The sequence below is a fragment of the Taeniopygia guttata genome, chromosome 5, assembly GCF_048771995.1.
Source record: "Taeniopygia guttata chromosome 5, bTaeGut7.mat, whole genome shotgun sequence".
In the NCBI taxonomy this organism is placed as follows: domain Eukaryota; kingdom Metazoa; phylum Chordata; class Aves; order Passeriformes; family Estrildidae; genus Taeniopygia; species Taeniopygia guttata.
The window spans coordinates 38,233,708-38,259,904 of NC_133030.1; the positions used below are offsets into that span (position 1 = coordinate 38,233,708).

The 26,197-nt window shown below is 36.0% G+C and overlaps 1 protein-coding gene across 13 annotated transcripts in view; it reads right to left on the bottom strand.

Moving 5' to 3' along the window:
- The window catches only part of HEATR5A (HEAT repeat containing 5A), a 64,581-nt gene that overhangs the window by 3,352 nt on the left and 35,032 nt on the right, over positions 1-26,197 (bottom strand). For 5 of the 13 annotated variants that reach the window (XM_030274591.4, XM_030274593.4, XM_030274590.4 and 2 more), the window contains 19 exons: positions 25,816-25,921; positions 23,574-23,764; positions 22,984-23,143; positions 21,679-21,868; positions 20,932-21,101; positions 17,793-17,819; positions 15,792-15,930; positions 14,759-14,941; positions 13,698-13,937; positions 12,802-12,983; positions 11,594-11,662; positions 11,002-11,181; positions 8,774-9,008; positions 8,135-8,383; positions 6,382-6,509; positions 5,321-5,468; positions 4,377-4,649; positions 1,769-1,993; positions 159-313 (listed from right to left, as the gene is read on the bottom strand). In XM_030274591.4, coding sequence (XP_030130451.4) covers positions 159-313; positions 1,769-1,993; positions 4,377-4,649; positions 5,321-5,468; positions 6,382-6,509; positions 8,135-8,383; positions 8,774-9,008; positions 11,002-11,181; positions 11,594-11,662; positions 12,802-12,983; positions 13,698-13,937; positions 14,759-14,941; positions 15,792-15,930; positions 17,793-17,819; positions 20,932-21,101; positions 21,679-21,868; positions 22,984-23,143; positions 23,574-23,764; positions 25,816-25,921 — 3,250 coding nt within the window. The remainder of the gene's footprint in view (positions 1-158; positions 314-1,768; positions 1,994-4,376; positions 4,650-5,320; positions 5,469-6,381; positions 6,510-8,134; positions 8,384-8,773; positions 9,009-11,001; positions 11,182-11,593; positions 11,663-12,801; positions 12,984-13,697; positions 13,938-14,758; positions 14,942-15,791; positions 15,931-17,792; positions 17,820-20,931; positions 21,102-21,678; positions 21,869-22,983; positions 23,144-23,573; positions 23,765-25,815; positions 25,922-26,197) is intronic. The other 8 variants (XM_041716748.2, XM_072930194.1, XM_072930191.1 and 5 more) reach the window with 7 other exon arrangements.

The following is a 26,197-nucleotide window of genomic DNA, read 5'->3' on the forward strand; positions in this document are numbered from 1 at the left end:
TTGCTCTCTTGGTCAAACTTTATTTTAAAATACAACAAATATAGTCACGAGAGAATTAACTTCCATCAATATACAGGACTAGGACACAAGTAAAATAAACTTAAAATAATATTAATTTAGTATGGTAGTGGCATTTTATTAACTTCACCAGTACTTACAAGAGGATCTTTTGAATCAAGTGTTGTTTTAAACTTCTCAATACAACGCTTCTGAAGGCACTCTAAAGTAGTAACTTCTGGGCTGGTAGACATAACAAATACTGTAATAGCAGTGAGTAGGCTGACTTCATCGAGTTCTTGGAGAAGGCCATCTACTATCAACAAAGTAAGAGAACTGTTAGATTTGCATTAAAAATTCTATGAGTTTAAGTGGTACAAAGAGGTGGAATATAAATATCTGGGAATATAGAAATATTTAGGAACCTCAGTTTTCAAATACACAACATCTTCTGATACAGTGAGATGGACTTTACTGCAATAAAAGCCAAGAACAAAATGGGAATTCAGGGGTGATCATATGCATATTTAGAAATTATAGCATACTCCCATTCCATTATTTCTTTGTATAAAGTACAATAAATATCCTTGAAGAGCTGTTCTGACATATTAGAGTACAATCTATTTGAGAATAATATAAAATTTGCATTTAGAATATATATTATTTTGCTGTAAGTTTTACACAGTTTTGTAAAGAAAAGTTCCAACAATTTACAACATAAGAAACAATGAAAATACTACAAACTCAGGAAGTTGAAGCAGCAGCACACAATAAACTGATTCAAGACAAAAAAAATATTTTCTTGCACTACTATTTTAATACCCTTTGCTTCACTAGAGACACTAACTCTTATTGGAGAATCTGCACTCAGAGGACAACTGTCTTTTACGCTCAGCTGTACACTGAAGCCATAGCTCCTGTTTATGCCTCATACCATGGAACTACACTGTGGCACTACACAACACAGAAGAAAGTCTGCAAACCCACTGTCCTAGTTTCAGCTGGGGTGCAGCTAATTTCTTCTCAGTAGCTGTTGCATTGCTGTGTTTTGGATTCAGAATGACAATGGCGTTGATAACACACTGAAGTTTTGGTTTTTGCTAAGCTGTGTTTATCCTAAGTCAAGGACTTTTCCCCTAGTCTCATGCTGTGCCAGCGAGAGGATCAGCAAATGAAACTGGGAGAGAGCACAGTTGGGATGGGTTTCCCAAACTGAACAAAGGGCTATTCCACACCATATAACATCATGTCCACTAAATAAACTGGGGGGAGTTACTTGGAAGGGCAGATGATCTCAGTTCAGGAAGGGGGGTCTGGCATTGGTCAGAAGGTGGTAAGCAACTGAAAAGTGCATCACTTGTTTTTCTCTTTTTATTATCATTATTATTATAATTTACCATTATTACTTTATTTTACCTTAGTTTCCATTATTAAACTGTTCTTACCTCAAAATACAAGTTTTGCTTTGATTCTTCTCCCCACTCCACTAAGGTTTGGGGAAGAGGGAATGGTGGTTGAATAAGTGGCTGTGTGGTGCTTAATTTCCAGCTGGGCTTAAATCATGACACCCACATTTATACTTTTATAGATGATGGCTTCTCATACGGACAAGACTGCACTATAGTTTTGATAGCGCTTGGTAACCAGCTAATTCTCTTATGACTAAGAGAGAAGTCTTATTTTTAGATGTGCATTAATTAAATTTAAATGAAACAACATTTCACACAAACATTTTTCATTTTTAACTCATAAACCCAATATTTGTCCCTACCTTGATCCCAACAGTCAAGCACTGTGACCAAAGCACTACGTATAAGATCAGTCCAAGCATTCTGACTCTTCTCTGCTCGAGCCATTGGAGAAGACAAGAGTCCTTTAAGAGCTTGTAGAGATGCAGCAACTGTCAGAGGTAACTGACCATCTTGCAATTTCACAGCAGTTTCTTTAAGTACTCCAGTAATTAGGTACAAAATAGTAGGAAGAACTGAAACACTTCCTGTAAAACAATGCAAATTAATTTCACGGAAACTTAAAAAAATGCAGCTACCTTTTAAAATTGAGGCAGTTTTCTTGGATTCTCTTTTTTATGCATAATTTATAATTTCTAAGCATATCTGTCAATAGAGGCACTGGTAATTTGAAGAAAAGATTTGAAGTATCACGTGGCCTGCTATAGCAAATAGGGAGTCAGACTGCTTAAGTGAACTTAAACCTCTTCCCCTTTAAAATAAGCATTGTGTATCTTTTCCTTGATGATTTTACTACATTAAGTGTGGATTTATCTCATATTCAGAGAAAAGTAAGAACAGAAAGATCAGAACCACAGAGGAGGTGTTCTCATGGAAGAGAAGACATGGAAGTATGCCAAGTATAGTAGTGTATCAGTACGCACTAGTATATATACTGGTACATAGTAAATTCTTTGTATGTACTACTACATAGAAAGAAGAGTAGAAAACCAAGTACAAGCATCTAAGTATATTTTGCATGTGAAGACAATACAGTGAAATAAATTAACAGGGGCTAATTTCAAAACTGGCAAGAGGAAATACTTCTATCACATGATGCGTGGTTAGCTATGGATGCCATTGCTCCAGTAAGTCACTGAAGAATTTAGTAAGAGTAATAAGGACTTCAGAATAAATATATGCATAAAACCCCCTAGAATTTGAATAGAAGCCTGTAAAAATATCTTGGAAAAGAGAAGGCCTAAGGAAAGAAGCAGATTGTTCCATATGCTAATAAAGAGATTTTTACGTCTGAGAATCTGACAGTTGACCAGTCATAATAAGAGACCACTAAAAGTGTTTTAAAATTCACAGGAATAATGTCGCGTATTTTTATGTCACTTATTTTTATGTCTTTGAATCAAATAGTAATACAGAATTCTGCATATATTGGAAGTAACCTAGAAACCTCAATACTTAGTTAGGCATTGCTCGTGTCCCAGGTTATGACTCAGCAAAGCACAGAGTTAAGCATATGCTTATCTCATTCCCTAAACAGCAAAATGCTTATGTTTCTAAGATTTTTAATATACTAATGTTCATGAGAAACCTGTTGAATAATGAAGGTCTCTGACTTATGCATAAGTATTTTCTGAAGCTGAGGACATCTGGTTTTGAACAGCCAAGTCTTTGAAAATTTACTGTTGGAATTCAGTAGGAAATGTAGGTCATGAACATAAGTCACTTACTTTTTTTTTAAATGCAAACATATCATGACAGGTGCCTGAAGAGACATAGCAGTCACAGGACTGTAACTTCAGTTACCTACTAAAGGGGAAAAAAATTACACAATTCCACAAAGGAATTCTCATCTCCTCAATTATGTGAGCCAACTTTTGGAGCTGCTTCTTTATTCAACTGACTGTATGAGCAAGCTTAAGCTCCTCTTTTTTAGTCACCTGAACAAAGTGCTTAACTTCTCTACTGTAAACATTCCCTGTGGTCTGATCCTGCAAGCTGTTTGTTTGTGGAATAACATGGACAGCTAAAGACAAAAATAACTACAGTGAGGAAAAAAAAATCACAGATTATTTTTCATACAAGATAGTTGTCCTCAGACCTAGGTGATGCTATGTTTATTTCCTTTCACTTTAAACTGATAAATAACAGGCTGCAGATGGAAATGAGAAAACATATCATCATGTTACAAGGACTGCAAGGGCTGCAAGCTATTTGGAGCATCATATTCCCCATAGAAGAATCATTTAACAGAGAACAAATTTTTTTCAAAAAAGAAGAAATTTTCAGGGTGATATATGCCAGAGATTTGCGTAAGGTGTAACAACAATACTTAAGAGGTGGGAACAGAGGAGTAGAACAGAAATGGTTTATATGTATGGCTGTAATGGTACTGAAAGATTACATATATATATGAATATGATATTGAGGCTTGGTCTGGGGAACCATCCTAAAGTTTGGAGTGAATCCAAAATGAATCATGGGTAAAAGTCAACTAATCTGAGAATTCAACCGTAACTCCTTGCAGCCATTTGTTAATGTTCAAATTATGGAAAGGTAACATCACACAATTCCCTTTTAAATTTAATTTATGTCTGCATTATAAATTCCAGAAAAGACAGTTCAAGTATCATATAATCATGTAGCTGTTGTATACTTCCCAGTCGAAAATGAATCTATTAATTGCACTGCTATAGGGTGGGAGAAAAAGAGAAACTACTTATTTAATTGCTTCAGTTTTGTAACTTGTTTTGCAATTTGACAGTCAAAAAATAATTAGAAAAGGAAGTTGTCACAAGCAAATCAACAAAACTTGCTGCCAGACTTAGCCAGCTAAGAAAATTAGGTAATAACAAAGGAACAGAAGAGCCTAATACTCTTTCATTTATCTTTTCTTGTGATGAAATAGCATACCTTCAGGAGAGCAGATTGCAGGAACATCAGAGAGAATAACTAATGCTGCTGCTACCAGTCTGCTTCCATCTTCTGACAGCAACAGATGTTTTCCAGGTGGAACTGCAGGGCTACAAGTCAATTTAGGGTTGAGCTGGGGAAGCTGTCTGACAAGAATACAAACACACAGCTCCAGTGTTGCAAAGACTAATGATTTCCCAGGCACCAGTCCCCCTGTGTCTTTGCCCTCTCCAAATTCTGGTAATGTTTCCTTTTCTGCAGCACCATCATCAACTGAAAGAAAAACAAGAAATATGGCAAAAGTCTGCAGGCTGTGACTTGTTTCCAAAAAGTTTACTACTTAAGACTGTTTCAGCACCAAATCATAATCTTGACACATATATATGTGCATGGGTGTGTATTCAAAATTCTAGTAGCAAACACCCCTTCTTCTGAATAAACAAACAATTCAGTGATTGTCAAAAGGCAAAAGGGTGCACAATAGACTTTGACATACAAGATCCTAAGGCACCAAGCCAATATGATATCATCTGATACAAGCATTTTGATTCTACTCCCAGTTTTTTCCTTTTAGAAAATGAATGTTAGGAAGTTACAATCAGAGTAACTACTGGAACCTGGCTTGTAACAGCTGTGTGTGCCAAGTCTGTCCATTGCTCAATTGCAGCTGACTCCAGCTTTTCACTAGGACTCCTCCCTCCCTGACGCCACCCAGCTGCAGTTTCTGCAGTTTTTCTCCTCACTTCCTGCCCTCTGTTCAACAGCAACTGCTATCTATCATACCACCTGAATTTCTTATGTCAGGAACCTGGACTGTTGTAAACTAGAATTAGAATCCAACTGTGAAAGACTTCAGCCAAAACACATCTCAGAAACCAGTTTTCCAAGAAAGAATTGCTTTAACCCTGATCACAGGTATTCAAACATCCCACACAGTACTGTACCTTCTGCACTTCTCCGCTTTTCCTTCACATGTTCCTGAGCTGCAAAAAGAATCAAGCGAACCACTTCAAGGGCAGCAAGCTGAATATCAGGTGACTCTCTGGTCAATATCAGTCGATGCAAAACATTCAGCAGCTCTACACCCAACTCCTACAGTAAGAAAAACATCTAACATATTTTAATTTTAATGCAGGAGTTTTTAGGAACTTGTTAAAGCCAACAGTATTACTCTGATTGATCTCACTAAGGAACACAATGCAATTGATACAATCACAGGAGTTGGCATTTTCTTCACCATCCAGCCCCTAGCTCCCAGTAGCAGCAGTCCCTATCAATTCTCCCAACAAAATAGTTACCACAGTTATTTAAGATACAGGGCATTAAAACAACTGAAAAAGCCAAAGTAATCTTTATTTTCTGGCTTCTTAACTCTTGAAGGTGGGGACACTAAATTGTATCCCTCCTACACTTCCTTGGACATTTCCTTGGACAGAGCATCAACAACCAGCAGAATTTAGCCATGTCCACAGGCTTTATCACTTTCACTGGGTCAGACAATTGCATGGCATACAGGATGGTATAAACATTAATTTGAAGAAAAAAAAAAGGAATTTCAGATTATTACTTCTTTTTAGGATCACGGCTGTTGTATGGGTTTTTGGTTTTGGTTTTGCCTTTCTTTGTCTTTTAGTATCACTGCTTTTGTCTAGTCTTCTTTTACCAACTTTGATTTTTACAACAGAATTAATTCAACTATGCCTTCACAGAGAGACAGTAAGAGAATTCTCTTTTCCAGAAATTTTGTGTTTACCTGGCTCTCATCCTATTAATCTAATTACTCCTTCCTGACAAAATGTCCTCAAATTCTCTGCCCCTCACCTTAAAGGTTCCACATTGTGTTCTTTTTTATCTCTGCCCTCTACAGCTTTGGATTCGGGTAATGCACATACTTTACCTACTACTTATATGTTGAATATTCCTGGAAATACAAGAGATTGTAGAGGTACTGTTCAGACTAAAACCATGCCTTAATTCTGGGGGGCATTTGGTCATTATGCTTTACCTGATCACCACCTATTTTGGACCTTGGCCATGGAACATCGAAGAGTGCCTGCAGGGCATGTAAGCAGGCAATAATGTTCTCCATTGCTGCATCTGATCGAGGAGAGCACAGAAACTCCACACTAATTCCTGCAGGCATCAGAAAAAAAACCCCATGTGTACTTGAAATTTTAAGAAGTAATTTTTTCCACTACTAAGTAATCTCACAGCAGGTTGAGCAACTATAGAAGTAGCATTTTAGGTCAATTCATCTCCTATTGTTAATATATTGGGGCAAGACTTCTATTTCCATCAAAGAATGAAAGAAACTTCACTTTCTAGACAGTATAAGACCCAATTACAACTGGCTACTAACGTAAATAAAACCTCAGCAATTTGTGAATAAAACACAAGGTCCAATTAACAGATAGGACAATTAATAATGAGTATATAGCAGAATATTTGCCTAATCACTCTGATTTATTACCTAGTAGTAGGTAATAGAGGGAAACGCTGAAAGTAATAGTAGTTCACAAACTCTAAGGCTGAGGCTTTATCTTCCCATTTAAAAAAATGTTAAAAATGCCAACTACCACAACTAGATAACCAGCAGTAAGTAAACTACATGAAGCCTAAGCTTGTAAATCCTTGAGCAAATAAGAGCCATCTTTTTTCTCAGCTTCCAGGACTCCTCAAAATATAGGCGATAACCTTCATATAAGCTGCAATCTATATTGTCATCCCAGCTGTAATTCCAAAATGTGTGATGACTTGGGAAACCAATCAATGTCCACTAAACAACAGCTGTGCAACAGAAAAGCAGTTTTAAATTCTTTCAGTTTCTTTGTAGTAAATGAAAATTAAAATGCTATTTTATTCAAACAAGCCATATGCCCACAGTCAAGTATGTGAAATTTCAAGCACTAAGCAGTAGAGGAAGCAGGGGAAATGAGCAGCTTTTGTATCAGAAGTCCCACTTCTAACTGAAAGAGCAACGGAGTTTAAAAGGGAGCTGGTTCTCTTCAGAAGACTGGGATTCAAAAGAAGACATATGCAATAAAGTCATACAAACACATTCCAAAAAGGATTACAAAAGAAAGATACAAAATAGAGGCCAAGAAAAAAACATAACCAGAAATGCCTAATTGTGTAAACTTAGAGAACCAGGACTGAATTCAACTACTTGATCAGCTCCTGCAGTAGTGGAGGCTTAACAGAGCTTAATATGAATGTAAGGAAACACTTTACTGTGTGGGTGACTGAGCACTGGCACAGTGTGCTCAGAGAGGTTGATTCTCCATCCACACAGATATTCAAAAGCTGTCCGGACATGGTGCTGGGGCAGTTGGCTTATGTCACCCTGCCTGAGCAGGAGGTGGACAAAATGATCTCCACAAGTCTCTTCCAACCTACAAACTATTGTGTGATGTAAAACTGTGCTTCAGTGAAACCAATCCATACACTCTGTAAACGCTCAGTGTTTGTACTGGTACAAACACTGTAAAATCCACCCTCAAACTTACATGTTTATGAGCAGAGCAATAAGCATTTGTTTAGGGCTTGTTTAGCTCACAGTGTTTTTTTGTATCACATTTGGGGAAATGCCTTACAATTTTCTCACTAGGACTTTAAATTTTTTCTGACTGTATGTTTTTCCAAAAGATGCGATATTGAATGATACAATTAAATTTGAATAATTAAAAATCTATTTGCTAACAGTTTTATTTACATTTTGAGTTACAGCATCTAGGCAGACTATGCAGTCACTCACTAACCCAAGATAAGATGAAATCTGTCAGTATTCACATCCTCAGGAGATTTCACCAAGGGCCTGGTAGAAGAATCTTGACACATGGTAGTTGGGGTAACAGGTCTGGAGAGATTTGTAACTCCTTCATCTGGATCAACAACAAGGAAACCTGTGCTAGTGAGCCATATAGCTGTAGCATGAAGTATCAGTGCCCAGGAGTTGTAGTAATGAGGTCTGGCATTTTCAATTGTCTCTGCTGTATAAAATGTGCCACCTACAAGAAAAAAAAAAATTAGTTTTAAGGGTGTAATTTATTTTCAACTACTGTATTTTCTCATTCTTAGAATCCGATTGTGCTCTGTATGACTTTTTTTTTAGTGTTCAGTATTAAAATTCAGGCCAACGAGGACACTTCATTTAAATTCATTTGGACAGAATGTAATATATTACCTAGTTCTTCTTTCCAACATAAAAATAGCCAACAAATAAGAATACCAAACCTCTCTTCACATCCATGGAACCTCTATTCTCAAAAGCAGTCCTGATCTTTAAATAGGTCCATAAATAGGCTTGTTATCTATACCATGTAATCTTACTATGATCTTAACACAAGTCAGTTTGCTTACAAGAGACCTAGGAAAATATAACTAATTTGCCTTTTTACCTTCAGCAGGTAGTTGTGATGCATATTCTGGAGGCAAAGTTAAGAGAGCAAAATCCTGAAGTGCAGCAAGCCAGAGCTTGCTCAGTGCTCCAAGATCTGCCTGTACCAAGTCCAGAAGACCACTGGCAGAAAATGTTACGTCTCTGTAGTTTTCTTCAGGGGAGTTTACAATTTTTAGACTGTGCTTGTGTGTATCACTTTGATTTTTCTGCTTTTCAACAGCAACGATGTATACCTGTTGATATATTTGGATGGAGAGTTACAAATATTAACACTTGGGAAACTACTGTGATGGCTAGTACGACTGCCTGTTGAACAGGCATGAGATTTCCTAGAATTTCTTTCTACTTCAAGTCCAGTAAGCATGGGTGAACAAACACTTTTTCTCTAAATGTTCTGAATCCTTTCCCCAGCTAGTCATGATGCAAGAATCCCCAAAAAGGGGAAAACTGCTAAAATTCCTACCTGCAATTAAGTACTCTGCTCTTAAAAATTAATATATTGTTTGTCAAATTTCTGCTTCCAACCATCAAACCCTGTTACAGCTACAAGACTGAAGAACTATCAAATAATATACCTATAATAGTGGTTTGGAAACAACAGTTAACCCATTCCTAAATCTTTTTTAAAATGCAATGCTACATGGCACTTGAAAGTGACTTCTCAAAATGATATATCACCTCACGTGCAGTAAAGAATGAAGAGTACAATCTTACTTTGCAAACTTTGAGTGTTACTATCTACAGATTAATTTTAGCGTTAATTTCCCTAGATACCTCTCTGGTTATCAAAAAGGTAGAATTGAGAAAGTTTCAGACAAACAGCTCTCTGTAGTCTCTCCAAAATGCCCCTGGAGGAAACACCTTCTCAACTATAAAGGACACATTTAGATTCAATGAATCTCAAGTCAGCTTTCTTGAATACTATTCCCCTGCAATTATGAGTTCTGCTCCTTTTTGATGTTTGCTGGCTGTAGTGGGTTGTCTCAGACAAGCAACTAAACACCCACCAAGCCCTTGTCTCACATCTCCCTTGTCTCACCTCCTCCAGCAACAGGATGGAGGAATTCCTTCAACTTCTCTGAACAAGAAATAGGTAAGATTCTAATGGAGAAGGAACTGCCTAGGGCTTAAGTGAAATATTTGTAAATTACAGGTCACAAAAACTTATAGGAAACTCTGTAGCTTCCTTTGAAGAATTCTAGTGATCTTATTAATAGGCTAGAACAATCTACAGATCTTCACTTGACAGATGAGTCTCGCATCTAGTCTGAATTTTGTCTTGGCTTCTGACCGGTGAAGGTTGTTACATGCTATTTAAAAACCTTTTCTTCGTGTAATGATTTTAATTTTATCATGTTACTTTATCTTTTTCTGAATAGACTAAATAGACCAATCTATTTAAATCTCTCAATGAAAGCATGTTTTCAAGATTTTCATTCTCACCTGCTAGCCTGTCTCCAGGGCTTTGCTATTTTGTAAATATCTGTTCTTAAATATACACATGAAACATTGGAATATTTTTCTGCAAATGTTTACATAAAAACTACGTATTGCCTATTTTCTCCTCCAAAGTGTCTTCCTGGTTATACACTGAAATATCATCCACCTTCATAATATGTTTATCTTTAGCTAGTTATCAACCATCAGCATTCAAGGCCATTATCACTACATTCTAATACACATCTTTTGGAAGTAGTGTACATGGTTCACATTTGTGACTTTTAAGTATTTAACCTTGCATTTACACATATTAAAACAATCATTCACATGATCTGACTTTATTTTAACTTAAGCAGCACTGAACTGACAACATTAATTTAAAATATATATTACCAAGATCTGAAATGCCAATAGGCAATGAGAAAATGTATACCTATTTAAAATAGTACTTTGAGTGGACCATCACCATACCATTATCAATCATTTATAACATACAATTTCAAATCAATGTTGAACAATTAACATATATTAAGGAATTTGTATTTTTAAGTATGATACATTATTCTTATAATATTATTCTTATAATATTATAATAAAGCCAGTTGAATTAGCAGTGCTTTTGTCAAGTTTACCAAGTTCATGTACTTTCAGAGGTAGCACAGCAAAGCAAAGAGTCAGCACCTCCTATTTAAAGAAGCATGGTAGAAATTCCTGAAAATTCTGTCTGAAAGGTTCTAAGTCACCTACCCGATATCAAGACTAACACTGCAGAGTTGTTGTACTCACCTCTGCCCAAGCCTTAAGGACAGCTAGTATTTCCATAGTTGAGGTGCTTTCATTATATTGTTCATTTTGTGCTTCTTTTCCAGCCTGCACTTTGAGCAAAGAGGACACAAGCAACTGGTGAACCCTTCGAAGGTCATTAAGATCACTCACTACACCACTTGCTATCCAGGCACTGCATACCTAGTGTTGTGAAACAGAAACAATGAGGAACAAGAAAAAAACACCACTGGATACTCTTTTTTCTATCTGTAAAATTATGAAAGCCAGATTTCATTTCTACCAAGATACAGTTACTCTCAGACCATAACAAATGTTGAATGACATCCCAGTTTAGTAGTGAAAACCAGAACATTAGTGGGGTGTCACAAAAAACCGGCCAAAATATCAACTGCAACAAAGTTTCTCAAAAGACTTTAAATTGAGAAAAATCTTTGAGTTGTCACAATATAGAGGTAAAATAGGTGACATTATTTTTTCTGAATGGAAGATTTAAGGTTAGAGAATTTATTTCCTTTTTCTTGTGTTGCATATCAAGCAAAAATAAAATTTGGAGGGTCTATTACCTAAGAGACTTATGATTTTCAACACTTGCCTGACATGCTTTTGCTGTGACATCAGGAGGAGTTTCGGGAGCAAAGGCAGGCCTAAGTGCTGCTCCAACCTAAAGAGAAGTTAGACAACATTTAATACATAGTGAACAATTGACTAAAGACTTTTCATAATCAGACATTGTTACAGTTTTCCTTTATAAAGTTAAGCTCCTTCCTTTGGTTTTACTGTCAATTAATGACAATTTCTTAAGACTCATAAAAGCTGAGACTTCATTTATGGAACTTCTGAACAAGATGTTAGGAGGTCATTACTTAAGTCCAGAAAATTTATATCCATCTTTTTCTGGATTATTATGATATTTTTATGGAAAAAAATCAGACAATGTAGACTTGACTTTTAACAGTTTCACATCTCAAACTTAAATGAAACAGCTGACGAGACCTGTTTATTAGCAGAAACACTTTAAAGGCACAGAAGATTAAAAGGAAAATTGTTAGCTTTACTTGTGACTTTTGGACAGCAGGGACAGATGGTCTACTTTTTCCCCTTGATAGCTTTAGACTAGACCAAGGCAGTTCCTTCCTACAAAGGCATGCCAAAAAAATATAACTATAATGGCAAAAACAAGATCAAAGTAGGTCAGGATGTCTTCAGTGTCTCTCCAATTCTATGAGAGAAAGTGCTCTGACCTATTCAGTGCCTGCTAGAAACTGAAGCTATATGAGGCTTAACACAGCTTCTGTCATACTTAACACAAGTGTGCTATGGAATGCTAAATGACTAGGACATTTTTTCTCCAAATCTAAACCAAGACTTAAGTGAAATGGACCTTATGAGTACAATCCACACTTCTCTTGCTTTTTTATTGGCCAAGATCTCTAAATGTGATGGCTGCTGTGCAAAAGCTACTTATTTCTAAGCAGAGTTTAAAATTATAGTTATTCCCAATACTTCCCGCAATACTTTCACACTCTGAAACCAACGCTTTCCAAACTCCACCAATAGTCTATTTTGGTTTTGTTGTATTCAAGAGGGAAGAATGCTGAAACTTCAAAAACTTTGGAGCTAAAAAACTATATGCCAACTAAAAAGATGATTTCTAAGGAAGTTAAGTCTGAACAAATTAATAACACTTCAGTAACAAAGTAACTGAAATCCAGCTCTGTACCTAAACACTGCAAATGCAAATTTCTTTTAGTAATTGACTGTAACACTAAACTTTTCTGAATTATTATTAATACTGCTTACATTGGCTTGATATTGCTCCAGGATTACATGACCTGGAAATTCCGGTTCTGGAACAGCTGCAAACTTCCGAACAATAATTTGCAACATATGAAGCCCAGAAAGACGAAGTTGATCACTGTGATCTGTGGCAGCCATAAAAGCCATACGGACCAAGTCAGCTAAATGCAATACCAAAAAGTCATCTGAAAACAAAAATTAAAAAAAGAAAATAGTTTTATGAAATTTAAATTCAGATATAATGTCTTTTATAAGATTGTTACAAACATTTTCAAAAAGCGTATTTTACATTTTACCTTAATACATATCAAGGATTCATTTCAGGAAGTTTACTTAAAGATAGATCAATTTTACTTGGCTACCTTATGTTAGCTGATCTAGTCTGCTTTCCATTTAAATGTAAAGTACCTAGAAGAAAATTTAAATATCTTCATGTATGAGACCTTCTAAAAAAGTGTTAAGGAAAACACCTCCAGATAAACACAGAGAGGTATGGAAAAATGGCACTGTATTTCTACTGCTGATTATGCAAATTATGGAAAGGAAAAAAGTGGCATTTTTTAAAGTCATACTCCCAGACACCGAACTGTGATGTTGTAGGCTGGTGCCAGCTATCACTTGTGGCTGCCAGTGCTTATACAGAAACAAAGCCTTCCTACACATACACCATAGTACTATAACCAGGAAACTAAGTGTAAATGCTGCAGTAAGATGCCATTCTTTAGCAAATAAAAATTTCTCTACACCTTAAAGAACACAGGCTTCCAATCAGAGTAATTAGAGGCTTTACTGATTACAAACAACCAATTTATGATGAATTTCATTAAGATGCAAAAAGCTAATACTTATTTTAAGCATACTTTGCATTCTATGAAATTCTTCCAGTACTTAACACATACCTCTTGAATCACGTTGTTTCCTTTCCTGAGCCAAAGTTATATCAAAATGTGCACTGCCTGCATTTTCACACTGGCTTATAATTTTACAAACACACTCAGCAGCAAAAACTCTGGTGGACCACCGTGGATTTCGGAAAGGATGGAACCTGTCATCACTGTCAGATGTTAATACAGATACATCATCCCCTTTGGCAGTTTCTTCTTCTTGAGTGGTATCTATTGATGCCACTGTATTGAAGTCTGTATTTAGGACACAGAAGGGAAAAAAACAAACTTAATATTCTTTCTTACTGCAACTGAAACCTACAGAAAGAAATCTCTTTGAAGTCTATCGTTAACCTCAAATTCCTGGTGACTCCTTTCAATCTTGCTATCTTAAAGTAAATGCTATAATTCAAATATAATGAAACTGTCAACATTTGGTTGATATTACTTGCTGGAAGAAAATATCAATATCACAAAAGTAAATTAAGAACTGCAGTGAAAGAAGAAAAAAAAAAAACAAACCCTTTAAAACAAGTGTGATGCATTAGAAGCTAGTACTGGCTCAATCAAAAAATCTAAATGCAAGAAGTTTTCCTCCTGCACTGCAGGTTAAAAAAAATTTCTTCACCCCCACCAATATTCAGCACAGTAATTGACTTTGTGTGCTCAAGATTTCCATTATGATATAATAGGCCTGCATCAATACTATCACTAATAGAAGAACTGGTCAGAATACTTTTCTTGCAGGTAATTGCACAGGACTCACAAGCTCAAACCTATTCTGGATTTCCATTTCTGCTATGGAAATGAATTAAGATCAAGAATTAAATCAATATGCAACACATCCTAAGATGCCTACAAGAACTTGTTCAATGGGGAGAGGGCAATCAGAAGAGAGGAAGGCATATTTCTCTGAAGGAACTAAGTTAAAGGATCCAATTTTGCAATATGATTAACAATTATACATGTCAGAAATGGCAAACATTCAAGAAACATTAATGCTTTCCCTCAGTGGCACAGTGTACTGTTGCAAGCCTTATTTTGATTGCGTTCTCAACTACAGTGTAAAGACTTACCAGCAGAGGCAGCAAGAACATCTTTACAAAGCTTCAGCCAAAAGGAGAGCTTTTCAACTGCCATTGAAGTGAGCATATGAGTAAGAGTCTCTTTGATATCTTGGCACAATCTTGGATCCAATTCTTTGTCCAGCAAGCCCAGCAATGCCCCCTCCAGGCCTATTTCTCTGATGTTCACATCTGCTGAGAACAAAGTCTATGAGCTGGGTACTGTACATTACAAAACTGCATCAATGACAACAGAAACACCATTGAAGGTTGCATACAGGGTATCTTGTGAAAAAGTAATTACTAGCCCTGAAATATTTTTGAAACCATTTTATTTTTCACTTTAACACTGCAGCTAACCTATGAATACAAAACAGATGTTGAGCTTTTACAGAAACATAGTAACAATAGGAATAAAGTTACCCCGTCAAAAAATAAGAATCCTATGCTGAATTGCACAGCATTACCATCACCACAGCACCTAGCTCCTGAAAAAAAATTGTTTCACTTACCTTAGTTCATAAGGTAATTCTAAACCAATATTTTAACTTGAAATGCAAGTTAAAACTATTCTCTAAAAAAGCACAAAACCAGACACATGGAAATAATTTGTTAAATTAATATGACCAATTTTTATTTGGCCAATACTTCAAATTTTAAATATCAGCAGTTTTTAAAAATGTCTTTAGTCTATTTCTTCTGAAAACTTCCAAATGAGCCTGAATTGAAAGCTGAAGTGAAATAAATTTTTAACAACATTTACTCACAAAAAGACACATGAGGATGAACTAGTGTGATCACTCTCAGTCCTTTTAGCAAAAAGTTACTACAAAAGCGACTGGCTAGATGGGCTTAGATTTCTCTGAAAGTCCCCTTGAATTTCCTCATTTTATCATAATTTGGTACTATACAGACAACTGAGGTAGAAAAGTTTTGACTTTAAGTCTTCAAGAGTATAGCAAAGTTTTCACACTCTAAGCAAAGTGTATTTAGAATTCACTGTCAATATGTCAAGCTCTTTGATCTCAAAATTTCAATACATTACCTGGTGTAAAATCTTCTTTGCTCTCTTTCACTAGTGCAACAGCATATTCTGATACTTCAGCAGCTTCTCTTTGCACAAGCTGACGTAAGCAAGCTACCACTGCACGTCTCAGTAATAAGTATGAGCTACAGAGATTCATCTGAAACATGCAAAGATAGAGTAAGATGGCTAACAAACCTCTGTGGCAATACCTCAGTAATATCTCTGTGGCAATACCTCAGTAAGGCAGGTATTTTCTGAACACCTGCATCTATGGCAGACCTGTTAAGTCAGGAAACACATAATTGATGCTCTTTTTGCTCAGCTTTTTTTTTTTTTTTTTTTTTTTTTAACCCTCAAATGAAAAGTTTTGCAAGTCCTGTAATCAATTTTAAAAAACATATCAGTGCTTTTAGTATTTTCTCTCCAAAGGCAACTTACAATATTGGTTTGGTGCTGAATCCACCTCTCAACCAATATTGTACAAAAACTGCCATTAACTTCAATGCCAGGTGAATCATGGTAACTAACTCTGACTACTGGGTATATGTATACAATGGGCTTGAAATTAGAACAAGTCATGATCAGATGTAACCAGAGAAACGTCAGTGAAACCAAGGGTGAGACAGTCAATCAGGCCTTAGTAAAATAAAACTCCATGCATGAAAGGAAGTTTATAAGGGGGAAAAGAACACTGCTGCAGTTTCACTGGAAAAAAAATTATATGCTCAGTTTACATTAAATTATGTTTTAGAGAAGTTGAGAGAAAGGGTGAGAATTACTGGTGAATGCATGACACTGAGACAGGTCAGCTCTCCTGAGTAGTCTCTAGCAAAAAAAAATTCATAGCACCATCATATTTTAACACCAACAGGCCAGTGTGTGGATTATTTTAGTGGAAAATACATGATAATAGATTCTCTATTACTGGAACAAGGAAAAATACTTAAAAAACCCAAGTCATAGTGTCAAGGGTTTTTTTGTTAGAGCACAGCTTTCTGATTCTTATTTGCTTGTTTCAATTTTATGACAATCCTGAAGGGAATCCTAAAGATATGACAAACTAGATGTGTGGTCAGGCAAGATGGCTACACCAGTATTTAAGCATCTTTTTCTAAACTAAGCTTAAGTTATCATAAAAAAAATTGTTCTCTACAACTAAGCAGTTCTGCACCCTTAGCTATTACCATCCTTAAAATAGATAGAGCTGAGTGTCTGCTGCAGGAAAACCTTGCATTAGGCTGTGCTCCTCATTTGTCAGCAACAGGCCAATATATGTTAGTCAAAATGACTAATATATATTAGCTAACATATGCTGAAAAAAAGCAACCCAAGGACAAAAAGAATAAGCAATACAGAATTTTAGCTTTGTTAGATTAACAAAACTAAGCTTCATCCTTAGAATTTCTATGCATGCATATGAATCTACAGCACTCAGTATTACATAATTATACACAAAAATACTCTGCATAATTCTTCTACAAGGAAAGGAACCTGACTCAGTAAAGTGTCTGCAAGGCACTTTAACTGCAACTTCAGAAACAAGTGAGACTTTCAATGCAACATTTATGCAAGCAGGCTACACATTCTACTTCAAGTTGGACATGCATAAATTCCATGCTCATTTTTAACATGGAAAAAACAGAGGGCCCAATTGAGGCTACCAAAATAACACAAGATGCACATTTTTCATCTCTCTCATTCTCCCACATTCTAAATAGGAGATAGGACTAAATGACAGACACAAAATGCAAGCATCACATTAAAACTTGAATGTAAAAACAGTTCAATTTCTGTACTTAACACATTAAAACCAAAATTATCCCTCATTAAGCACATAAATGAAATGTATTCCTGCCATCTGCAGAAAGTTAGGAAGGCTCTGGTTAGGATGACAATAAAACATCACTTGACATGCTAAAAGAAATTACATTAAAATGGTTAAAAAGAAAGATAAAAGATGAAATAAAAACACCACTGCAAACTGCAAAGGTTTAGGATTAACAAGGCACAGGGACCTACCAACACAGAATTATCCAACAAGATTTCCTGCACAAAAACAAATGACAACCAGTCATGACAAAACCAAAATAGGTATCACAGTGATATCAACCACACATGGAGACTGTAACATGAAAGCTCAGCATATAATAAAATTTGGAATCTTATCTCAAACATACCAAAAGCCTAATTTGCTTAGTTCATTTCTCTTATTTTTCATGTTGAACACACTTAAATTCCAATCCAACTTCCACTAAAATTAATACTTAAACAGTACCAAGACAACATCACAGCATAGTTATTAACATTGCAAACTTATTGTGTTTCAATATTGATCCTTTTGTTAATATCTTAGAGCTCAAAACTGGCATTCACTATGTTGAGAAATATTATACCATAGGCTTACACAGATAAGCTCTTTAGAAGTCTTTGCTCACCTAAGTTATTTTCAGAGCTAATCTTTACATTATTAAAAGCATATTCTGCTGTATTCTGTACAGAAAACATCTGTAAATCTGTATTCTGCTGGAGCCAAGAATTCAAATATCAGGACAAGTATGCATTATTGTTAGAAGCCCTGTGAAAAATCCAACTGACAAGCAGGGAACAGTCTCAGAAGCTGAAGGGAAGATGGATATTGACAAGCACATGTACACACCGTAAACCAAACCAAAACAAAAACCCCAGAAAACATGAACCAGTGAGGCAGTGTGTCCATTGCCTAAGTCATGTTTTACTGGTGCTAGCACAGTTACAACCTGAGCTGTTTGAATACACTAGAGACCTGAGCCATCTCATGCTGTAGGGGCCTGGAAGACAGGTGGAGGAGGCAGCTTGCAGCTGCCTGCACAAGAAATTGTGTTAGTATCCTAATGATGGAAAAAAGAAATTAAGAGGGAGGAGAAGGAGAACAGGGAGGATTATGAGAGAGTGGAGGGACATAAAAGACAAAGTGAAAAGGAAGTGGGGGAGGGGGGGAGATGGCAGGAGAATGAGGACTATAAAAAGGCAAGTTCAAAAGCACAGACATTTAGCAGAATCCTTGGGCAAAGAGGGTGGAGAGGGGTGTTGGTTCAAATGCTACTAAAAAAAAATATTTTTTTGCATTTTTTGCATATTAGTTTTCAAGATTTTATAAGTGAAAATTCAGGTTTCTATGGATGGAGGGGGAGAAGATCACACATCTGATTGCAGATTCTTTGCCTCTCCTGTTTTTCTTCCCTAAATAAATAATGGAACGGTGAATATCCATACGGTCTAGGGCCTAGCTTTTGCACGCTACTTCCCCTAAGACTTCAAAATGCAATGCAAAGGAGGATTGTCACACCTTGTTCTCCAAATTGCAGACATTTAAACTCATGAAGAATAACTAGCTCAGTGTCACCTTGCAAGTAAACAGCACAGTGAAGTGCAGATTTCAGATCCAGTAACTTTTTCTGCTTCCCTAATGAGATGGCGATTTAGTGGGTGGAAACTACATGAATGGATGTTGAGTTTTACAAATGTAGAATTCTTCTTGTGCAATTATCTTCTCACAGACCTGCAAAGCACACACTCAAAAAACCTTATTTATGACACTCTTCAGAGGCATACTGACATTACTGAATTGTCAGTGCTAGCAAGACTAGCCTTGTTGTACAAGTTCATGAAGAAAAGGTAACCCATGTGAGGCCACTGACTCTGGTGGACTCCTTTTGCAGGAAGCATACAGTCATTTCTGGGATAGAGGGGAACACACTTGGATGAGTGAACACACACACTCAAGCCATACCACTGCTTCTTAATCAACTAATTTAGTATTATGAAGTTCATAACTGCTGTATGAAGTACTTTGAGACAACTTGTAAGAACAATAAAAATCGGTAATATTATATAGACAACTTTGTACATGATATCCTCTATATTGGTAGGTATTCAATATTAATAGAGAGATTGAAGCAGACTGTACATGGACTTACAAATGCTTCCAAAAGCTACCACACCCTCCAAGCAAGACACTAACTGACATGGTTTGTTGTGATTTTATCAATGAAAGAGAAACTATGTTTTACCCAACAAACAGAAAATAATTGTTAGTATATGTTAAAACAACACTTCAGATGAATTCCAGCTCTTCTGCAACTAGCATATTCATGTGTATCACAGTGTGGGGCAGAAAAAACTTCAGTTTTTCCTAGCTTCCACAATCATGTTTCTAGTCAAAGTAAATAAAGAAAACATAAGGAATCAAAATCTATATGTTTAGAATAAACATAAAAATCTAAATCTGTATGTTTAGTATTGATACACAAGTGTTACCAATGGAAGATGTGAATAAGAACTGATTGAAATAGATGAGATTCAAACAAAAACCACATCACTGTCGGCGGACTTTTGTTTCTCTCTGACTGACAGTGAGAGAAAATGGTATTAAAACAAAACAAACCCCTCAAAAACCTCCAACCAATCCCCTATTCCACCAAGGCTAATAGCTACCAGAAATTTTTTTTTTTTAAATTTAATAGAACTAAGTACTTCAGAAGACCAGCTATTCAAAGACAGAGAGATACTGGGTGAAGACAAAACAAACACCACCCAATAAATAAATTCCAATAAACCTCTTGTCAAATAGGGCTGAAAAAGTTTTGTTTATTTCTTCCAAAGACCTGATTTAACTATAACTTATGTGTTAGAAATTTTTATACTGACTACTACAGAAATTACAAAACAGAGAAATCTACAATTTTTCAGCATAATGAAAAAACAAAATGAAACAAAACAATTCCCAGTAATTAGTACACACCATTTTTAAAATCAATCCTTCAAGCAAGGCATAAAAAGCACTAAAGGGAAAAACTGGCCAACATAAACCAGCAAAAAGTTGTAATGAATGGTATATCCTGGTAGACAACAAGCCTTAATAAGAACAGCAGATTGTACTTGCAAGCAGTTCAGAAGGCCAAGATTTCTATAGAATGTGCTCATCTTGTAAAGGAGAAGAAACGGAGGAAAAAAAATGAAGATATATAGAATACTTGCCTGTAGGAGAACATGAAACATGCCACACCTACACAATGATCAGTTTCTTTGCTTAAAGAAACATCTGCATTTTTTAAGTGTTTGCGAAAAATATGAACAAATTTTAAAATACATGGATATAAACTAGTAAAAACATACTCACACAGAGGCAGCTTACAAGGTTAGACAAGTTGACATGTCGAGGAGCAAACATGTGAAGCTGCTGAAGGCAAGAGATGGCTTGAGCTTGAACAAGGCAGTCAGGATTATCCTGCATCACTGCACAGCCCAAAAGGCAAGAAGTTCTTAAGGCTGACACTGCTGTACTGCTGCCTATATTGCGAATAAAGAAGGTTATTTTTTGTTTGTTTTTAAAACATATATTTCTTTTTAATAAACATTATAACCTGCCTTTTTCCCAAGCCAGCCATAATGTTCATCCTCCTAAACAATGATCCTTGTATCTGTGCTATACTTTGATATCCATGAGCAGTGATCACATTGCTCTCTGGTGATTTAGATGCAAATTTTAAATGTCTCCATCATAACTAAGATATAGACGGGCTTCCTAACTCTTGAAAAACGAACGCCTTCTGTTCTCATGCTAGAATTACAAGATGTAAGAATATAAGAAATATAAAATGTAAAATTCATGTAAGAAATTTCAGCCCAAGGCAAGGCTCAGAGAACCAGCTCAAACAAAGGAAATTATGTCAAGAGACACTATTTTTGGAAAACTAGCAGTCACGTCATCTTGATTACACAAAGTCATGGCCTATGAAATACTGTCTTACAGCTACACAAAGAAACTTGGATCTGTTTATTTGTTACATTTGCAATCTCACACATTCAGTATTTAGCAATTTGGTTGCTGCAGCAAACAAAGCTGACACATTTGTATGTTATATACCTTGCAGCTCAGGGCCCAGAGTGGTAATAAGTGTATTCAAACAGCGACCAAGGCTTTGATGAACTTCAGCGTAAGCCGGAGGCACACTCAGCAACAACATGAGAACAAGAGACAAGGTAGGTTCCACATGCACATGATACAAGGGCCCAGCCAGATCTACTACCAGTGACAGAGAGTGTAATGCCCATGCCTGCAAAATAAGAGAAGCAGTAATGTAATCTCTATATGATATACCTAAGACCTTTTAAAAATTTGATAGTTAAAGGTGAAATTCAATTATGAAATGTAATACAAGTTGCACTTTTAGGTTCCAAAGGAACAAATAGAGAGGTTATACAAAGAAACTTTATCAATCTGATGTTGTGTAAGCCATTTTGAATCTTTTACAAGGAACCGTATGCTGTGCAATGAAACAACCATTTTAAAATTTTCGTTGTTAATAAACAAAAAAACTGAATGTAAGAGCAAATTAGTCTAACAGTGATTATTGTTGCTATATTATATTATACTATATTATATTATTTAAAAAACTTCTTACAGTTCCTTGTGCAAGAACAAAATTGTGAAAAAATACTAGTTTCTGAAATAACCTATTGTTGTAGGTACAGTTACTTTGCACTAATAGCCATATCTGCTTCATGTCAACAAACAATCCCTCTTTGTGCAAAGATACCGTGGGAAAGCTTTAAAAATGATTTAACTGATATTTAGACAAATACATGAAATACACTCAATGTCTCTTAAAGCTATTCTGATAGATAACAGTTTTAGCCACAGAGAAATAACATTAATTAGTCTTCAAAATTTCTTGTCTTACTCAATGATGTATATCCACAAGTTCTAGAGCATTCAGGCTACAAATCCCTGATTTACTATATGACCCACCAATAAAATATGCTGTGAGGTTAACACTGTAAAAGAGACAAAAACTGACACAAACCAAAGAAGTTCTCTTATAAACAGAAAACCCTAAGTACTATGTAATCAAAGTCAAGATATAGGTGAATGTGAAAATAATCAATCCCTAAAACATCAGCTACTGTTTTTCAAGTGAACCTTATCAGTCTCACAGATAATTAAACAAGAACCTCCCACGTCTCATCACAGTTCTTGCTATGGAAGTTGTTGAAGGTGCATTTTGAGCAGGGGCAGTCTTCTACACTGCCTTTGCTGCTCCAGCCATTACCTGTGAGGCATGCCTACGAGATTGTGAAGTGTCTTATCCTTACAAGAAAAATAACCTTAAACTCCAGAATATAATTCAGTTCATTTATAACACAACATTTTTATGTAAGTGACAAGTACCTGTACATCAGGAGAAGTACTGTCCTGAGATAAAGTATAAAGGATTCCAACACATGCATTCAGGTGCTGAGTAGAACTTATTCCTCCTAGGTACCTGTACAGACATCCCAGAGCCAAAGAATGACCTGTTCTTGATACCACATCCCTAGCAGATTTTAGCCTATTAATTGAAAGTAAGCTGTTAGTTGAACCACCAAGATTCTTACTATGTAATAAACATCTACAAATGATATTTCTGGTACATCATCAGCAAAAAAAATTTATTAGACACTATTATATTCCAAAAATTCTAACTTAATACATTGTCTGTTATCGAAAGAAAGCACCAAAAATATTTTAGATACACTTAAATAATTTTGCTAGACAGCAGCCAATTTAATTTATTTGAAAGTCTACATGCGTGCTTAGTAGTCTTACACTAAGAAATACATGCAGAACTCAGGCAGTGCTTTTTCCTATTAATTTCTGAAGTGACATCAAATTCATGAAGGAAACCAGCTTTTGAAAATTATCATAATAGATGTCAGGTAGATTTCTCAAACATTTTTATAAACTCAAGCAGTATCTTTTCATGCTTATTGCAAACTTACTTGTCAAAACTGACTTGCGCTAATCCAGCAGTGAAGGCACTGTCAGAAACCACCTGTGCCAACCTGGCCAAACACTCTGCAGCAGCACATCTTAGAAGTGGATTATTGCTTTCCAAGGCACCCATTACCAACATCAGGGCAGATCTTCTAACTTCTTCTGAACCTAAACTTCCCTTGCAGTTAGCCAAGTGCTAAAAATAGACATTAAATATATCAAACAGTTAGACAGTAATCAGAGTGTGCTTTTCTGTCAGTCATGAAAAAAATACAAGAGAGCCACAGAAGGATTTTTATTTTCTTCCCCTTTGTCTGAGGAATTAATCTTTTTCAATTTGCTGTTATGAGAGTTAGATGTCTAACACTACATAACTGTACATCACAGCACAACATTATCACAGCATTATCAACATTATGATTTTAGGAAATACTGGATAGATTGTAGTAGAATCAGATAAAGTAACACATTAGCATACAATTCAGGAAATAATATCAAGAAGAAAACACAAAAAAAAAATCTGTGTCCCAAACATTTGCCTAAGAAGACAAGAATGAAAACTGCACATGAAGAGAGCAAAATACAAATAAAGCATTAGGGGAAAATGAACAAATAGCAGATAATTTTATTTTACTTTACTTTTAACATAATTTACTTTTAATTCACTTTATTTTATCAATTGTTACATTTTTATTTACACAGTAAGAAATACTGGCAGTGAAAAATACAGAAATAATACAAAGAATTTTTCCATATCACTCTTATTTGAATGACATTAGTATGGATGCTAGTACACTAGAATGTACTAGAACAGGTTTCCCTAAAACTAATATTAAAAAAGAGGAAAAATTAAACAGTAATTCAGTTGCACTCAAGAAAGCTATGACATCACAAAACAATGTATTACCATAGAAAATAGGACTGATCAGCTTGATTGTTAATCAAAACAAAAAATTCTGTGTACTGTGCTAGTTTGGACTGGGGTAGAGTTAATTTTCTGCACAGTACCAAGCATGGTGCCATGTTTTGGACTTGTGCTGAACACAGGGTTGACAATACTGAGATGTTTTGTTATTGCTCAGCGATGCTTACACAGAGTCAAGGCCTTTTCTGCTTCTTCTGCCACACCCCCAGTGAGCAGAGTGGGGGTGCACAAGGAATTGGAAGGAAACACAGCTGGGGTACCTGGCCACAATGGACTAGAGGGAGATTCCATACCATATGGCAGTCAAGAGATAGTTGTTTAGCATAAGTAAGTTTTAAGTAGAATGAGTTACATGGAGGTAAAATTCAGCGACTGAAGATACTGTTTGCCCAACTTTACAGGCTCAGCATGAGTAGCTGGTTTAGGCAAAGCCTTAGGCCAATAGCTCTGAACTTACATCTAGAGATGTTTTCCCCTGGAATGGAGTTCATTTTCTGAGTAATCTTCCTAGCAGCTGGTACAATGCTGTGTTTTGTCTTTAGCACTAGAACATTGATAACACACTGATGTTTTGATTGCTGCTAGGTAATGGTTATCCTAAATCTAGGGCTTTTTTAGTTTTACATGCTCTGCCAGAGAGCAGATGAATCAGAAATGGAAATCGGAACATCAGGACAGCAGAAGCTGCAATTCCTCAAGAACTACCTAGATGCACAGACAGAGGGAAAGAACCCGATAACATATTAGAAGACCCCTTACCAAAAATCACCACTGGGCCAGAGACACGTGCAAGGCATGTAAGGAGCATACGAAGGGTAGATGCATAAATCATAAGGGCATAATTGCCTAGGAATTTTTTGTTGCGAGTACCTCTCCAGAGGCACCCAGCTTGAGTTGACCTGCTGTATAACTCTATTAAACAACTTAGTTTTATTGATTTGATGCCTGACACCCTGCTACAGGAAATCCAGAGTCAAGCTGGAAGAAGGAGGAAGAACACCAGAGAGTGAGTGTATGTGACAATGAAGAGACAAAGGGCACACCTGTCTGCTCTCTGGGACTGGCGGCTGCCAGCTAATGGGAAGTAGGAAATTAATTCCTTGTTTAGACTTGCTTTCCCTATTAAACTGTTTTTATCTCAACAGAGGAGTTTTCTCACTTTTACTCTTGCAATTCTATCCCACATCACACTGTGGGGGGACAGAGTGAGTGGCTGCATGGCTGGGTTTAAACCACAGCAATTGATCTATTTGAACCAAGAGATGCTAAGGTTTAGTAAGAGAAAGAGAAACAAAGGGGAGAGAGAGAGAGAGCAGATTTACCTTTAAGGAAGTAGAAAAGGCTGACAAAACATGTAGTTGCACTGTTTGTTGTCGAGATCCTTTTGTTTGCTTTATGGAATTCAACAACTGTTCTAACACCTGAAGCCTTAAAGAAAAACAGAAAAGAAACCACATAATTGAAAATTATTTTGAAAATTAATAAAATTTTATTTTATTTTAAAACCCTGTAACAAAATCTATCTATAAAACTAGAGGTGGAATAAATCAACTCTTGAGCATTTTCCGTGAACTGACATCCCTTGTGTACTACCAAAAAAAATTTGTGTATTCCATTTTAAAATATGAACTCCTATATATGAACATGAACTTTTTACATTTGTCTCTTTAAATGTATTCACAAATAATAACTTGTATCTAAGTA